This window comes from Pongo abelii, chromosome X, assembly GCF_028885655.2.
Source record: "Pongo abelii isolate AG06213 chromosome X, NHGRI_mPonAbe1-v2.0_pri, whole genome shotgun sequence".
NCBI lineage: Eukaryota > Metazoa > Chordata > Mammalia > Primates > Hominidae > Pongo > Pongo abelii.
Window position 1 is genome coordinate 48320762 of NC_072008.2, and position 18561 is coordinate 48339322.

The 18561-nt window shown below is 37.5% G+C and overlaps 1 protein-coding gene across 2 annotated transcripts in view; it reads left to right on the forward strand.

Annotated features, from left to right (window-relative positions):
- LOC100437875 (zinc finger protein 81) overlaps window positions 1–13729 on the forward strand; it is a 105607-nt gene extending 91878 nt beyond the window's left edge. For both annotated transcript variants that reach the window (XM_009234794.4, XM_002831582.6), the window contains exon 5: window positions 3028–13729. In XM_009234794.4, the coding sequence (XP_009233069.1) occupies window positions 3028–4736 (1709 nt within the window). In that variant the 3' untranslated portion in view covers window positions 4737–13729. The remainder of the gene's footprint in view (window positions 1–3027) is intronic.
- The last annotated feature ends 4832 nt before the right edge of the window (window positions 13730–18561 follow it).

Here is an 18561-nt window from a genome sequence, read left to right on the forward strand (position 1 = left end):
AATTAGGAGTCTATTACAGGGATTAGCAAAATGAATAGCATAGAGAGTGCCTGCTTTTGACATTCAGAAGAAAAAAACTTACTAGCAATATGATTAGATTAGTTTTCTAAGTAAAAATTCTTAAACTGCTTGATGAAGCACATATATCTTTTTTAATGGCATAAAAGAAAATGCTAAGCAGGCTTATTGGGGAAAGAGGACATGAATATGTCCTTTAATTTGAAAATAAACTGGACTCTTTTGAGGCATCTTTGTGTGTGACAAGTAGAATGTAAGCTCACGTGAGCAGCTCTTTTTTCTAGACTGATGACTCTTCATTTACGTACTGTTCATAGAATCGGGGGCTCAGGAGAGGTATAAAGAAGCTTTTTATTGCAGGAGCAAATTTTTTACGATGAACATTGGTACTAGTGATATAAAAAATAATTGTCTGGTACAGCAAGGGATTTATAATTTAAATAAAGTAAAAAGTAGAACTGCTTCTGAAACCATGCCTAGGAATCCAGTGCTTAGTATCTCCAGAATAAATTAAAGCCAGATGTGTGAGAATACAAATAATCTAGTATGTCTCATGCACTGTACTAGGAATGGAAACATCTGTAATTCCCACTCTGGGCAAGAATAATGTATGAATTATGCTAATGCTAATTTGTAGCACTAGATTGTCAAATATAGTGACTAAAATAGTAAGGAATTGTATTTCCCTCTTATAGGAAACCTCATTGCTCATGATTGTTCAGGAATCCAAGCTCCGTCCAACACACATTACTCCATCTCTTAGAATTTTTGTGGGATCTGCGTGCTTGACTCTGTGTTTCTGCCAAGTCCAGGTTTTAGTAAGCAAGAAGGTAGAAGCGGGTGTGGAAAAAACATGCCTGTGGTCTCAGTGCTCCCATCTGAAAGTGGCACCATCATTTTCTCTCAAATTCTCTTGATGAGAACATTGTCACATGGCCACACTAATTTCAAAGGAGGCTAAGAAATGCTCTATGACTGGGCATCCATATGCCTGGATGCTACTCTGTTAAATGCAAAAGAATGGGGAAACAGATTCTAGTGGGTAGCTTTCAGTCTCTACCAGAGATGACTTGTCTTTTCTGCTATTTTTTGTTAGATATATATATAATGTAGGTCCAAGAAAACAATTACACCTGGATGTAGAGTTGGAGTATAGACATCTATTTATTGTTTGTATAGGTTAGGATGGCTATGACTACAATATTTTTATAGACATGAATACATTATTTTTATCACATAAATTTTGGATTTTTGCTGATAAGCAAGATTAATGAGGATTTAGAATTGAAAATGAGTATAAATAGCAGAGCATTTATTATAAAAGAAAAAAAATAGTTCTGCAATCCCAACTACTCAGGAAGCTGAGGCAGGAGGATGGCTTGAGGCTAGGGGTTTGAGACCAGCCTGGGCAACATAGTGAGACCCCATGTCTAAAAACAAATTATGTAAAAATTAGCTGGCTTGGTGGGGCATGGTCCCCAACACTTGGGAGGCTGAGGCAGAAGGATCATTTGAGCCCAAGAGTACAAGGCTGCCGTGAGCTATGATTGTACCACTGCACTCCAGCAGCCTGGGTAACAGAGTGAGACCCTATTTCAAAACGAATAAAGAAAAGAAAAATATGGAGAATTTTGCATCAAGGTGAAGTAAAATTCATTCATTTATTGTATTTTGATCATATTCATTCTTCACTATGTATTGAGCCAGCTCCATGAAAGACAGTAATATGACCACTTAAATTTGTAGTTATCACCCCCTCTATTAAATTCGATAAACATTTTTTGTTATCTTTTACAAGCACTGCTTGTTAGGAGAACAGTGTGGTGTCAACAAAGTAAGACATATGCACCTCTAGTCCCTATGAGGAAAACCTTCAAGCACATAGCAAAGGACCTACCTATATTAGAAGCCCCACAGAATTGAAAGAATTGAAACCCATCGAGAAGAGTTGTTGCAGAGAGCAAGATTCAAAGTGTGAACACTCATCCTTGTCAATCAGGGTTCTCACTCTTCAACACAATGTCAGAAGTAAGCTGATGGTTATATTTAATATTTAGGCAAGAAGATACATGTGTATGCATTTTTGGACTTGTACACATACCAGGATTCAATATAAGTATCATCTATTAGTGGAAAAAAAAAAAAGAATTGAAAGCTAATGAGGACTTAAACTCCAAGCCTAGGCCCTCCTAGATCTTTCCCCTGAAAACTCTTGTATTATCAGTCTTCTGTCCACCCTACCTAATAGCCAAACTTCCTACCAAAATAGAACTAGACTGCTTATGTTGAATGCCAGCCTCCAACACTTAATAACCATGTTTTATGGCAAATTATGTAACTGTCATGAGCTTCACTTTTCTTACTACAAAAGGTGGATAGTAATAGTAGATACCTCATAGGACCTCTGAAAGGATTAAATGAGTTCATATATACAGTCATGTACCACATAATGATATTGAGTGACTTAAGATTGTAATGAAATTGAAAAATTCCTGTCACCTACTTACATCATGGCTATTGCTGCGTTGTAGTGCAATGCATTACCTTTTCTATGTTTAGATATGTTTAAATACACAAATAGTTACTATTGTATTATAGTTGCCTACAGTATTCAGTACAGTCACATGCTATATGGGTTTGTAGCATAGGAGCAATAGTCTATACTATATAGCCTAGATGTGTAGTAGGTTATACCATCTGGGTTTTTATAAGTACTGTATACTCTATGATGTTTGCACAACGAAATTGCCTAATGACAGCTTTCTCAGACTGTATCCCTGTTGTCAAGCAATGCGTGACTGCATATGTTTCTTAGAATGGTGCCTGGAATATTGTAAGTGTCATGTAAGAGTTTGGCACATAAAAGTGCTATATATGTATTTCCTGTCATCACTGTTATCATGAGATTTACTGATTTCCATGTGTTCAGTTTGTATTAGCTTATGTGTACCTTTTAATCTCTTGAGGTCTATTGTTTGTGTCAATTTTACTTTTTCTTTCTCTTTTTAGATGGGAAATTTGGAATTAAGCCTTCCCAGAGGAGAATTTCTGGGAAATCTACATTTCATAGTGAAATGGAGAGTGAAGATACAAGAGATGATTCATTATACTCTATTTTAGAAGAATTGTGGCAAGATGCTGAACAGATAAAGAGATGTCAGGAAAAACACAACAAACTTCTGAGTCGCACTACTTTCCTCAATAAGAAAATATTGAATACAGAGTGGGATTATGAATATAAAGACTTTGGAAAATTTGTTCATCCAAGCCCAAATCTCATTCTTTCACAGAAAAGACCCCATAAACGTGATTCATTTGGGAAGAGTTTTAAGCATAATTTAGACTTACATATTCATAATAAAAGCAATGCAGCAAAGAACCTGGATAAAACTATTGGGCATGGTCAAGTTTTTACCCAGAGCTCTTCTTATAGTCACCATGAAAATACACATACAGGAGTGAAGTTCTGTGAACGTAATCAATGTGGAAAAGTCCTCAGCCTCAAACACTCACTCAGTCAAAATGTGAAATTTCCCATTGGAGAGAAAGCAAACACATGTACTGAATTTGGGAAGATCTTCACCCAGAGGTCACATTTCTTTGCTCCTCAGAAAATTCATACTGTGGAAAAACCTCATGAGCTTAGCAAATGTGTAAATGTTTTTACACAGAAGCCACTACTCAGTATATATCTGAGAGTTCATAGAGATGAAAAACTCTACATATGTACTAAATGTGGGAAGGCCTTCATTCAGAATTCAGAATTAATTATGCATGAGAAAACTCATACTAGAGAGAAACCCTATAAATGCAATGAATGTGGGAAATCATTTTTCCAGGTGTCATCTCTACTCAGGCATCAGACAACTCATACTGGAGAAAAACTCTTTGAATGCAGTGAATGTGGTAAAGGCTTCTCCCTGAACTCAGCCCTCAATATACATCAGAAAATTCACACTGGAGAGAGACATCACAAATGCAGTGAGTGTGGGAAAGCCTTTACCCAAAAATCAACACTCAGGATGCATCAGAGAATTCATACAGGAGAGAGGTCCTATATCTGTACTCAATGTGGGCAGGCCTTCATCCAGAAGGCACACTTGATTGCACATCAAAGAATTCATACTGGAGAGAAGCCTTATGAATGCAGTGACTGTGGGAAATCTTTCCCTTCTAAGTCACAACTCCAGATGCATAAGAGAATTCACACAGGAGAGAAACCCTATATATGCACTGAATGTGGGAAGGCTTTCACCAACAGGTCAAATCTCAATACTCACCAGAAGTCTCATACTGGAGAAAAGTCTTATATATGTGCTGAATGTGGGAAGGCCTTCACCGACAGGTCAAATTTCAATAAACACCAGACCATTCACACTGGAGAGAAACCCTATGTTTGTGCTGATTGTGGGAGGGCCTTCATCCAGAAGTCAGAGTTGATTACACATCAGAGAATTCATACTACAGAGAAGCCTTATAAATGTCCTGACTGTGAGAAATCCTTCTCCAAGAAACCACATCTCAAAGTACATCAACGAATTCACACAGGGGAGAAACCATATATATGTGCAGAATGTGGGAAAGCCTTCACTGATAGGTCAAATTTCAATAAACATCAGACAATTCATACTGGAGATAAACCGTATAAATGCAGTGACTGTGGAAAGGGGTTCACCCAGAAATCAGTTCTCAGTATGCATCGCAATATTCATACATGAAAGTAATCCTGTTTCTTGAAAATGAGAGCCTTATAAGGCTGACAAAAGTCAGGTCTAACTATATATTATAAAATTCATCCAAGACAGATCCTATATGAATGTGTTGTATAAGGAAAAGCATCAGGCTATCTCACTTGAGATGGAAAAAAATTATTCAGAAGAAACTCTCTTAAAAATGTATTGAAGGAGAGAGAATTTGCACAGCCTCATGAAATATAGTAAAAGTCATACTGGGAAAAATGTTGTCAGTTTGGTGTGTTAGGAAAAGCCTTCCTATAGAAAGTATTATAAGTTAAATTGTTACCAAATTCTTTATAGGAAGGACAGTGCAAAATTATGTAAATGATGGTCAGGTTTACTGTGTTTTATTAAGCAATTTAAAGTGATAACAAAATGAAAGGTAGTGCAGCAAAATAATATAACTGATGAGTAGACCTACTGTCAGTTCTATAGGGTATCTGTGGCAGAACACAGTGCATAACAGGAGGAATATTACATTTTTTTCAAATTTAGAATAATTATGTCCATCAAATGTTTCTTACTGAATATGTCTATCAAATATGTTTCTTATTGAATATTTCTATCAAGTGAATCCACAATTTAAAAGTCACTTTGGTTTTATATATACACATATCTGCAGATATAATTTTATAAGAACACACAAATATAATCCTGTCATTCGTACTGGTTTCCATGACATAGTATCTTGTTTTCTTTCATTGTGGTACAATGCAAAGTAGCCACAGATTCCTCCCATCCCAAGTAGCGTCTCTTTGTCTACTACTTGACTTTGAACCTGGCCATGTGACTTTCTTTGGCCAATGGAAATTAGCAAAGAGAATCGATAAGAAGCTTGAGAAGTGTGCAAAGCCTGCCTTGAAGCTTACCCTCTCTTGCTGCTCTTTGCAAACCTGAAGAATCTCAAATTGCCCTACAAGGGGGTGAGGAGCCACCACATAGAGCAGTGGTGAGCCAGCCTTGCTGAGGCCCCTTAGACCAAGTAGCCTGCCAATTGTCAGAATTGGGAGTGAGGTTTTCCAAGACCTCTAGCCCCAGCTGAGCCAGCCTAGCCCAGAAGAGCCATACCAGTTATTCCAGCTGATTTACAGAATTGTGAGATAAATAAAATGATTACAGTTTTAAGCAACATAAGTTTTGGGGGTAGTTTGTTGTACAGAAAATGCTAAGTAATATTTGAAAGTATATGTTTGGGGGAGGGGGCATAGTGGACCAAAACATGACATGTGGCATTGGCTTTGGGTCTGAGTGGCACAAAGAAACTGGAAAAACAGTGAGGAAAACTTTTTCCTCAAATAACAAAGGTTGGATAGATGGCAACCCATGTTATTTAGTAGGGAAAAATATAGAAAAACAGTCGTCACCATACTCTGTGGGAAGATAGAGAATGGACCAAACGAACTGGTGGATCTGGCTAAGGAGATTTGCAGCAGAATATGGGAAGTATCAATTTGCTTCTTTTAGCTGCATATGATAAGATACAGAAAGAGAGAAATGAACTAAAGAAATAACTGTTTCTTTGGCAAGCAGAATTCAGAAGAAATACGGAAAAGCCAAGGATTGCTGGGTTGAAAAAATAATGGTTTCACATCGCTAGTCTCTCCAGCTATCTAACTATTCTCAAGGTAAAAAATGGCCTCAGGGTAAAGATCAAATCATGGTTGTGTCTGTAAGACTCTTTATTACAATGTGTGAAATAGTTCAGTTGGTGCTTAGGAGACCATCTCAGCTAAACTTAAGGGCTTCTAAAAATCATGATGTTGTCCCATAGAAGCCTGACATACTACTCAAAGTGGAGAGAGACCTATCTTGAAAAGAAATGCTGATGTGGCATTTGGGGAAAGGAGTAGATCCAAACCAGATTCATAGGAAAAACTCACAAAGTTTTTAATAGAGTTTTACTAGTAAAACTACCTCCAGGTTGGACTTCCAGGGACTGAAACAGTTCAAAATGAAAAGTGGCCTCTGGATTCCCCTCCCTAACTTCTATGAATAGGATACAAGCTGAGAAAGTTACTCAGATGCAAACATGGTCCATTTCTTATGGAAAATGAAGGGCATCTCAGAGGGAAGACCCAAGAACAATATATTAAAATGGGCTGGGGAGCCGTTCCCAGGGAGAACTGTGCCCTAATCAAGAAACATTATCTGCCCCTGGAGCCAAGGGAACTGACAACATTTGCTCTGTGGGATTTCAGAATTGTTATGGAACAGTGACTGATATGTGCCTCGTCGTCCTCCTCTTTTTGAATGGGAGTGTCTATTACAGTTATCCTGTACCTATCCCACCATTGTATATATTGGGTGTGTGTTGGGGGGCATGTAACTTGTCATTTAGCTCACAGGTATCTGGATCAAGAAACTGAAAAATTGTACCCTAGGAACCTCAGCCACAACTGAACCTGATACAGAAGACTTGAGATTCTGGATTGGAGCTTGATGCCACAATTTTGGATGAGAAATTTGGAGGTCCTGGAATAGGGGTGAACATATTTTGCATGGGGTGGTAATGTGAATAATTTGTGACCAGAAGACACACTGTGTTAGGTAGAAAAATGCTACAGATGTCTTCATCCCTATATATGTGTCCTGCTTCAGTCTTTATTTCTCTTTGTGTTTCAGTTAGGATAATTTCTATTGATCTATCTTCAAATTCACTGATGTTTTTTCCCTTACCCTGGCTTTGTCAAGTCTACTGATGAGCCCATTGAAGGCATTCTTCAACTCAGTTATGTTTTATTTTTATTTCTAATATTTCCATTTGATTCTTACAGTTTTCATATATCTGCTGAAATTCCCCATCTTTTCATTCATGTTCATGTTTTCCCCTCTACCCTTTGTCTTAGTCAGTTTGAGCTGCTATAATAAAGCACCATAGACTTGGTGGCTTATAAACAACAGAAATTTATTCCTCACAGTTCTGAAGCCTGGAAGTCTGAGATCAGAATCTAGCATGGTTAGGTCTTGGTGACGGCCCTCTTCAAGGTTGCAAACTGCTCACTTCTCCTTGTATTTTCCCATGTCTACAGCTAGAGAACTCTTTGGGATCCCTTTTATAAGGGCACCAATCCCATTCATGAGGTCTCCACCCACATTACCTAACTACCTCCCAAAGGCTCCACCTCCCAATACCATCACATTGAGGATTAGGATTTTAACATATGAATTTTGGGGGGGATGCAAACATTCAGCCCATAATACCCTCTAACATATTAATAATTTTTAACTCCTTGTCTGATAGTTCCAACTACTAGGTCAACTGAGTCTAGGTCTGTTGTTGTCTTCTCTTGCTCTTTTGCATCTAATAATTTTTGGCTGAATGTCACAGATGTTGTATGTAGGATAGTAGAAACTGAGGTAAATAGTAATTATTCCTGGAAATAGCCATGGTTGCCCTTTTGATAGGCCATTAGCATGGGGAGATTGAATCCATCTAATCAGGAGTTGGGCTGAGTTTGTGTTTCTTTGTTGCCAGTGTTACCTTTGCTGTACCATAGACTTAAAATTCCTCTATTGTTATCTTATGCTTGAGGTAGGCACTGGTTTGCCCAGAGAATTTTTATTTTTCCCAGACCACACTTGCCTTTAGGCCTGTAGGCCTTTCCTGTGTGCCTGCATCTCAGGGAGGGTCTCTCTCCATGTTGTTGCCTCTATGTTAGTAGTAGACAACTGTTATTACTTGGTTCTTGCTGACCTGGTGAGTTGGGGGGCAGGGGTTGTCCTGGGCCAGCCTCAGTTTTTGTCAGGCCATGAATCCCTGGGTCTTGAGGGTGGGATTTTTTAGTGATCCTGCCCTCTTCCACTGGTAGAAGGCCTTTAATGATCTGGGCCCAGGATGATTTCCTGCCCTTTTATCATGGGTGGAATTTTTTGTTTTCCATTTCCCTCACTCTAGTCACAGTGAATCTTGACCTGTGTCCTGAGGGCAACAGGGTTTGCTGCACTTCTTTTAGTGGCTTAAGGATTTTGTTCTGTAGGGGAGTAGGGTTTCATTGGAGCTTTGTGCCATTTCTATATTAGCAGCAGCCCCCTTGCAGGCCTACCCCACGGAGGTAGGCTTTCTCCAATCTTCTTCTTTGTCCCCGTGTTTCTTGAGAGCACTCAGTGGATGACTATGGAGAAGAGCCTGCAAGTAGAGACCAACTACCCTTACGTCTACAGCTCTCATGAGTCTCCCGCACTCAGCCTTTAGCAATTCATTAAAAATTCTTGATGAATTCTTACTGCTTGTATAGTGGCCTCATCTTCCTTCCTGCTGTACCACAGATGGCCCAGGAGAGGCACTTGTCTTTTATTATATTTCAAGCTAGTTGGTTGCTCTGTAATCTTAGCTCTCTGATGGGTTCGAGAAAACTTATGTTTTTGCAGATTACCCAGCTTTGTTCTTGTTACAAAGATGGGAGCAGTGTTCTTTCCAGATGTCTACATGCTAGGCAGAAACTAGAAGTCTGGACAGTCTCCATTGTCTCCTACTATCAGAATATGTGCCCTTTTCAGTGTGACTTTCCCACTTCGCCCATCAAGAGGTAGAATCTATTTCTTCAGCCCTGCAACTGATCTTGGCTATTTTGTTGGCCAATGGGACATTAACAAGTATGATACAAGCAGAGGCTTGAGACGTGCCTGCACAATGAGGCTTGCCCACTTTTGCAGCTCTTTGGAATCCTGAACCCATGTGTGGAAAAGCCTGAACTGTGCTGTTGGAAAATGAGAAAGATCACATGGAGCAGTAATGGAGCAAAGACCAGCCATCCCAGTTGAGATACCCTACACCAACCAGATTTTCAACTGCCAGACATATGAATGAAGCTATCCTAGGCATCCAGTCTTGGTCAAGGCAACTTTGGCTGGCAGTCTCTGAGATGACCCTGAATGATCCCCACCTCCTGGTATTCTCACTCTTATATAATCCCCTCCTCTTGAGTTTGGACTGGAATTAGTGACTTGGTTCTAGTGAATAGAATGAGGCAGAGGTAATGGGACGTCATGTCCAAGATTAGTTACAAAAAGACTGTGGCTTCCATTTTAGGTGCTTGCTTACTCTCTCAGATGGCTCATCATAGGGGAAACCTGCTGCTACATCATGAGATAGCCCTGTGGAAAGGCACACATGAGTGAACTTTGAAGCATATCCTCCCCCAGTTTAGCCTTTAGATAAGGACCACAGCCAAATAGCTTGACTGTAAGCCAGATAGCTTGACTCATGAGAGACCTTCAGCCAGAGGCATCTTTTGAGCCACAAGAATTCCTGACCCACAGAAACTGCAAGACAATAAATGTTGTTTTAAGTTGTTAAATTTTAGGGTAATTTGTTACCCAGTAATAGGTTAATAATACACTGGCCCAGATTAGGAAGGTTCTGCCATCCATCCCAGCCATCCCAAACAACTACCAGAATAATGGATTAAAACGTTAATTGTTTTAAGTCACTAAGTTTTGGGCGGCATGATAACAACCCAGCAAAAAGCTAACTGATACATTCATTATTTATTGCATTTCTTCCTCCACTGTTCTTCCCTAACAGATGACCAATACTAATAAACTACTGTGAACACTTTCATGTTTTAATCTCTGCTCTGTGCTCATAATTATATATAGACATACATACGTTCCCATGCTTGTAATCAGAAGTTATATAAGACTGTTTCCTCCTTTGATTTTCAAAAATGGGATCATAACATACAACCATCTCTGCAGCTTGCTTTATTATTATTCAACAATATTTCTTTTGAATGGTTGCATGATAGTTTATGGGGTGGATATACAATAATGTATTAAACTATTTGCATTGTTAAAATTTATTCACTCCCATTTTCAACCCTTTTTTGTCACTGGGAACAATGATGTTAAAAATATTAAAAGATAGTTTGCATAGTGGTTAGGTAGATAGGCTCAGGAACCCATCTGCCAGGGTTTCAATCCTGGCTCTACCAATTTACTAGTTTATGTAACCTTGGGAAGGTTAGTTAACCTCTCTGTCCTGATGGTTTTCATCTATAAAAGATGTACACACTAGCACCTATCATAGATTTGACTAAGAAGCGTATTTCTTTCCTAGGGCTGCTATAACAAAGTACCACAAATTGGGCAGCCTAAAACAGCAGAAATTGTCTCATAGTTCTTGAGGCTGGAGATCCGAATCACGGTGTCAGCAGGGTCATGCTCCTTCTGAAGGTGCTAGGGAAGGAACTGTTCCATGCCACTCTCCTAGCTTTTGAGAGCCTCAGGTGTTATTTGGCTTATAGATGCATTATTCCTGTCAGATGGCTGTTTTCTCCCTGTGTTTCTTCACATCATGTTCCTTCTGTGTGTCTGGCTCTGTTTCCAAATTTTCCCTTTTGTAAGGACACTATATTGGATTGGGGTTCACTTTAATGGCCCCATTTTAACTTAATTACCTCTGTACTCTATTTCCAGATAAAATTGTATTCTGAGGTTCTGGGGATTAGGATTTCCACGTATCTTTTTTGCAGGTACACAGTTCATTAACAAGAAGTTAATGCATATTGTGTAGAGCTCTTAGAACTATGCATGGAGAGAATTTCTTAATGAGTATTAGATACACCTCACTTCCTGAGCCCACATAGGTACCCCTACAACTCTCTGTGCTTGGGACACTGAGGTGGGATTTGAGAGCTTGTTTCCGGCATCTTAGTGTCATCCAACTATCTAAAGAAAATGTGGGGAGTAACAGGAAAAGCAGGCCTAAGACCAAAGCTTGTGCTTTGGGTCGAGAAGGATATGTCTATAGAAGATAATGAGAAGGAGCAGCCAGAGAGGTAAAAACATACCAGGTGAGCAAGGGGCTCATAGAGAACAGTGTTTCCAATGAGTGTTTTAATGGAGGACTTGTCCAAATTAGACATCAATTTGTATGAGGATGGAAAATTGGTTCTTGATTTTATGACACAGAGGTTGTTGTTGGCTTTGATGAATGCTATTTTGGAAGTAAATTTAAACAAAGCAATTGAGCAAACTCAGAGGAATTTCTGAATTCAGGTAGTGTTACTTCACCATGAAGCAATTTTTCTCATAGAAAAATATCAAGCCATTGGACTAGATTATTCTGTCGTTTGGGTTATACTGAGAAATAAGAGTTGGCTAAAGTAGAAATTACATGAGATTTGGAAGGCCAAAGGGAAGGAGCAACTATTGCTGTGAAAGTCTTTGAAATTAGAGACAGTGAGGACAGATGCAGAGGTACCCAGCAGGTTCCAATTTTTCCTATCTTCCACTCTATATCCAGCCCTTCTTTCCATCTTCCAGCCCTACTGACCAACAGTAGCCCCAGGTCTACCAACAGATGCTTGGCTGCAGGCTCACAAAAGCTTCTCATGGACTTCTCCATCAGCTTCTCTTGGCAGTCCCACATCAGCAGCTAGAGGTGCCCGGCTTCTCAGATTTTCCTGAAAGCTCTGATTTATCCACCCATGCTAATGTCTCAAAAGGGCTGGTTTAGTGATTTCTTTAGTCTTCTAACTCCCCCTTCTAAACCTTCCCCAGCTACTTCTATAAATTGTGCATGCATCCCTTATTCCATAATACTCATAGTTATTATGCTTCCCTGATTGACATATTTGAACTTTCTTTTCCTGAGAATTTGGTAGATGCTGCTCTTCTAAAATTGAGTGATGTTATTGAGAAGTCTTAGACAAACTTGCTCTCTTTTTTCTTGTATATAATGTGCCTTTCTACCATATGATTCTTTTTTTATTCTTGAAGTTAAGGATCTATGGAAGCATATGCTTTGGTCCTGATCTTTGTGTATTAATTTTACCTGAGTTACAGTGAGCCATTCCAATTATTCATTTCAAGGAAGCTTTATTTTGCTTAACATTTTTTCTGATCCATTTCTTCTCTTCTTCAGGGACATCAATTATGCATATGTAAGATGTCTTTGTCATCTTCTACATTCATTTTCTACCAATCAACATTCATTTCACATCATTATTCTTTTCAGTTTTGTGTGATTGACTCTAGCCTTGTCTTCAGAGACAATTCTGCTTGAATCTCATGTTCTTCCTGTTTAGACATTAACAAGCAATTTGCTCAGATTTATTTACATTCCAGGATAGTAAAGATAGAGAATGTCTCCCTCCCTGGAGACTTTCCCAGAGAAGATTTGGTTGCATTCCAGGTTAATAAAGATTGTATATATATATATATACACCCGAAGAATAGGATGGACAATAAAATGATATAACATTATTTCCCTCACATCTTAATTATGTGTATTTTCAATCATGTAGAAATATTGAAAACACATTACAACCTATATAACATCCATCTAGATTTAACAATTTATATGTAATTTTTCCTGAAATACCAGTGGTAAGTTATAGATATAACATTATACCCATAAATAATTGAGCATTCATCTCCTAAAAATAAGGACATTCTCCCACATACCTGGGATATCATTATCAATCTAACTCTATGATATATCCAGTCCATTTCCAAATTTCTCCCATTGTCCCCAAAACATATTTTACAGTTCCAATGAGGTAGAATTAGCATACAAAAAGTGGAACTTGTTTAAAGTGTACAATTTGATGAGTTTTGACGTGTGCACCTTTCCAACCATCATGACAGTACAAATAAAGAACATATCAATCACCCCAAAAAAGTTTCCTTATGCCTCTTTGTCATTCAGCCCTCTTTCCCCACATTCTTCCCACATCCACAGGCAATCATGGATCTGTTTTCTATTGTTATAGATTAGTTTGCATTTCCTGCAATTTTATACACATGGAATAATACTATAGGTACTCTTGTTTGGCTCCTTCCATTCAGCATAATAAGTTTGAGATTCATTCAGGTTGTTATATGCGTCTTGTTCATTCCTTTTTATTGCTAAGTGTTATTTCATTATATGGACATACCAGAATTTGTTTATCCATTCATGTTTTGATGGAAATTTGTATTTCCAGCTTTTGGCTATTACAAATAAAACTGATGTGAACATTTGTTTACAAGTCTGTGTGGACATAGTTTTCATTTCTCTTGAGTAAATGCATAGGAGTGAATGGCTTAGTCATATGGTAGGTATATACTTAATTATTTAAGAAATTGTCAAACTGCTTTCCAAAGTGGTTGTACTATGTTACATTTTAACCAGCAGTATATAAGTGCTGCAGTTGCTTCATTGGATATGATTATTATTTTTAATTTTAGTCATTTAATGGGGGTGTAGTGGTATTTCACTGTGGTTTTAAGTTACACTTCCCTAATAATTAATGCTGTTGAGCATCTTTTCTTGTGTTTATGTACCATCTGTATACCATCTTGGTTGATGTATCTTTTTAAATATTTTGCCCATTTGTAAGCTCAGTTATTTGTCTTATTATTGAGTTGTAAGTGTTCTTTATATATCCTAGATATATGTCCTTTGTTGGATGTATATTTTGCAAACAGTTTCTTCTAGGTTTGCCTTTTCATTTAAATAACAGAGGACCAAAAGTTTTTAATGTTAGCAAGCTCAATTCATTTTTGTTTTCTTTTATAGTTCATGCTTTTTTGGTCGTGGTTAATAAATTTTTGCAAAGCTCAAGGTCATTAAGATAAAAGTTTTTTTAAAAGATTTATGCTTTCTTCTAGAAGTTTTATAATATTGGCTCTTATATTTGGTTACCTAATCCATTTTTATTAATTTTGTATATGATGTAAATCCTTTCCAAAGATAAGGATTTAGGTTGATTTTGTTTTGCATATGGCTGTGCAGTTGTTCCAGAACCATTTGTTGAAAATGATAATGCATTGATTGCCTTGATACATTTATCAAAAAATTAATTGGTTGGTTCTATTTCTGCTTTAGTTTTCTATTATGCCAGTACCACTACTGCCAGTACTACACCATTACTGTAGCTTCTGTACTACTGTAGCATTACTCTTTGCTGTAGCTTCATAAGTCTTGAGGTCAGATCATGCAAATCCTCTAACTTTATTCCTCTTTTTCACAGATGTTTTGGCTATTCTGGTTTTTCTTTGAATTTCTGTATAAATTTTAGAATCACCTTGTCAGTTACTATTAAAAGCCTGCAGGGATTTTGAGATTGAACTGAATTCATAGATCTATATGGAGAGAATTGACATCTTAATTACATTGTTTTCATATCCATAAACAGGATATATCATTCCATTTATTTAGGTCTTTAATTTTTCTTAGAAGTGCTTTGTAGTGGCTGGGCGCGGTGGCTCACGCCTGTAATCCCAGCACTTTGGGAGGCCAAGGCGAGCGGATCACGAGGTCAGGAGACCGAGACCATCCTGGCTAGCACGGTGAAACCCCATCTCCACTAAAAATACAAAAAATTAGCCGGGCGTTGTGGCGGGCGCCTGTAGTCCCAGCTACTCGGGAGGCTGAGGCAGGAGAATGGCGTGAACCCGGGAGGCGGGGCTTGCAGTGAGCAGAGATTGTGCCACTGCACTCCAGCCTGGGCGACAGAGCGAGACTCCATCTCAAAAAAAAGTGCTTTGTAGTTTTCAAGTGTACAAGCCTTAGACATATCTTGTCAAATTCATCTCTAAATAATTCATATCTATGCTTTTGAATGGTACTAGTTATTTTTAAATTTCAATTTCCAATATTTCTTTGCTAGTACTTAGAAATATAATTCACTTTTATGTGTTTATCTTGTATACGATAACCTTGCTAAACTCACTTATTATTTCTAGTAATTTCGTAAATCCTGTAAGCTTTTCTACACAGACAATCATGTCATCTGTGAAGTGTGATAGTTTCACTTCTTCCTTTCCACTATAGGCGCTCTTTCTTTTTTTTTGTCTTATTGCATTGACTAAAACCTACAATATAATGTTGAATAGAAGTGGTCAGAGTGTATATCTTTGCCCTTTTCTTGATCTTCAGAAGAAAACATTTAGTCTTTCACTATTGAGTATGATATTAGCTATATGTTTTTCATACATGATCTTTATCAGGTTGATGAAGTTGCCTCTACTCCTAGTTTGTTGATAGTTTATCTGGAATAGGTGTTAGATTTTGTCAAATGTTTTTTCTCCATCAAGATTATCATATAGTTTTTCTTTTTTAGTTCGTTAATTTTTTGAATTACATTGACTATTGATAGATTTAGTATTCCTGGAATTAAACTCTCCTTGGTCATGATGTACTACCATTTTTATATTTCACTAGATTCACTTTGCTAAAATTTTGTTAAGAATTTTTGCATATATGTTCATGTGGGATACTGGTCTATAGTTTTCTTTTCTTGTATTTTCTTTGTCTGCTTTTGGTATCAGGGTAATGCTGGGCTCACAGAATGAATTGGGAAGTGGTACCTCCCCTGAAAGAGTTAGTGTGGAAATGGTATTATGCCTCCTTTTAATGTTTGATACAATTTTCCAGTGAAGTCATTTGGTCCTAGAATTCTTTTGTGAAAAGGCTTTTAACTACAAATTCAATTCCTTAATAGTTAGGAAACTATTCAGGTTGTCATATTCTTCTTCACTAAAGCTTTGTTTGTATATTTCAAAGAACTTGTCTATTTTACATAAGTTGTCTAATTTAGGAACATGAAGTTGTCACATCCCCTTTTTATCTGTAGAATTGGAAGTGATGTCTCTTCTCTCATTCTTGATATCAGTAATTTATGTCTTCACTTTTTTTCTCCTGATCAGTCTGGCTAGCAGTTTCTCAGTTTTATTGACTTTCTCAAGAAGCTTTTAGTGTCCTTGATTTTCTCTATTGTTTTTCTATTTTGGATTTTATTGATTTATGCTCTTTTCTTTATTATTTCCTTTTTCTGCTTATTTGACTTAAATGTGCTCATTTTCGGCCGGGCGCGGTGGCTCACACCTGTAATCCCAACATTTTGGGAGGCTGAGGTGGGTGGATCATTTGAGGTCAGGAGTTCAAGACCAGCTGTGCCAACATGGTGAGACCCTGTCTCTACTAAAAATACAAAAATTAGCTGGGTGTGCTGGTGCATGCCTGTAATCCCAACTACTTGGGAGGCTGAGGCAAGAGAATTTCTTGAACCCGGGAGGCAGAGGTTGCATTGAGCCAAGATCACGCCACTGCACTCCAGCCTGGGCGACAGAGTGAGACTCCGTCTCAAAAAAAAAAAAAGTGCTCATTTTCTAGTTTCTATGGTTGAAGCTGCAGTCACTGCTTTGACATTTTCCTTCTTTTGTAGTATAAATTTTTAGTGATATAAACTATCCTCTAAGCACTCATTTAGTAGCAACTCATATATTTTGATGTTTTTACATTTTTACATTGATACTGTATTGTAATGATATTTTTACATTGTTTTTACATTTTCATTCATTCAAAATACTTCCTAACTTACCTTAGGATTTCTTCTTTGTCCCATAGGTTATTTAGAAGTGTATTATTCAGTATGCAAATATTTGAGTATTTTTTACTTATCTTTCCCTATGATTTATAATTTGATTCCATTGTGGTCAGAGAACATACTTTATAGGACTTGGATATTTACAAATTAACTGAGATTTCCTCTATGGCCCTGAATATGGTCTGTATTGTTAAAAAGTTCCGTGCATACTTATAAAGAATATGTATTCTACTATCATTGAATGGCATGATCGATAAATGTGAATTAAGTCAAGATTTTTGATAGTGTGGTTCAAGCCTTCTATAGACTTACAGATTTTCCTATATAGTAGTCCCCCTCTTATCCACGGGGGATATGTTTCAAGACTCTGAGTGGATGCCTGAAATCATGGATAGTACTGAACCCTATGTACTCTGTTTTTCTGATCTGATAACCAATATGGCTACTAAGTGACTAACAAGTGGATAGCATATACAGCATGAAGATGCTGGAAAAATGGAGGATTCACTCCCAGGCAGGACAGCGTGGGATAGTGTAAGATTTTATCATGCTACTGAGAACTGTTTACAACTTAAAACTTATGAATTTTTAATTTCTGGAAATTTCCCTTTGATATTTTTGGACTGCAATTGACTGTGGGTAACTGAAACTATGGAAAGCAAAATCACGGATAAGGGGGGACTACTGTATTTATTCTATCAATTATTGAGGGAGAGGTATTGAAATCTCTAACTAAAATTATATCTTTTCTATTTCTCCTTTTAGTTATACCAGTTTATACTTTGTCTATTTTGAAGCTCTGTTATTGAGTACACAAGCATTTAGGATTGTTAAGTCCTCTTGTTAAGTAGACACTTTTATCAATATGGAATGACACTATTCTGGTAAAATTCTTGTATTACAATAGCCACTCCATTTTTCTTTTTCTCAGTTTTAGCAAGTATGTATTTTTCCACTACCTATCTACATATCTTCTTATTTTAAAATGATTTTATACTTACAGAAGAGTTATAAAGATAACAGAGTGTTCCCATATACCCATCAGTCATCTCCCCCTAATGTTAACATTATACATAATCCTGATAGATTTTCTCAAAATTAATAATAGTGTTAATTAAACTACATACTTCATTGAGATTTCCTTTGTTATTTTATTACTGACTATGAGTTTGGAGGTCCCAAAGACCACCTTCAGATTCAATAATCCACTAGAAAGACTCACAGAACTCTGAAAAGCCACTATACTGACAGTTACAGTTCATTACAGTGAAAGGATACACACTGAAATCAACAAGGGGAAGAGGCACATCAGGCAGAGTCCAAGAGACACCAGACATAGAGTTTCTAGTTGTACTCTCCCAGTAGAGTAATGCAGATAGCGCTTATTTCTACCAGCAATGATGTGTGACAATACACATGGAATATTGCCAACCAGGCAGATTACCTGAGCCATGTCTAGAGTTTTTATTGGGAGTTGGTTACATAGACAT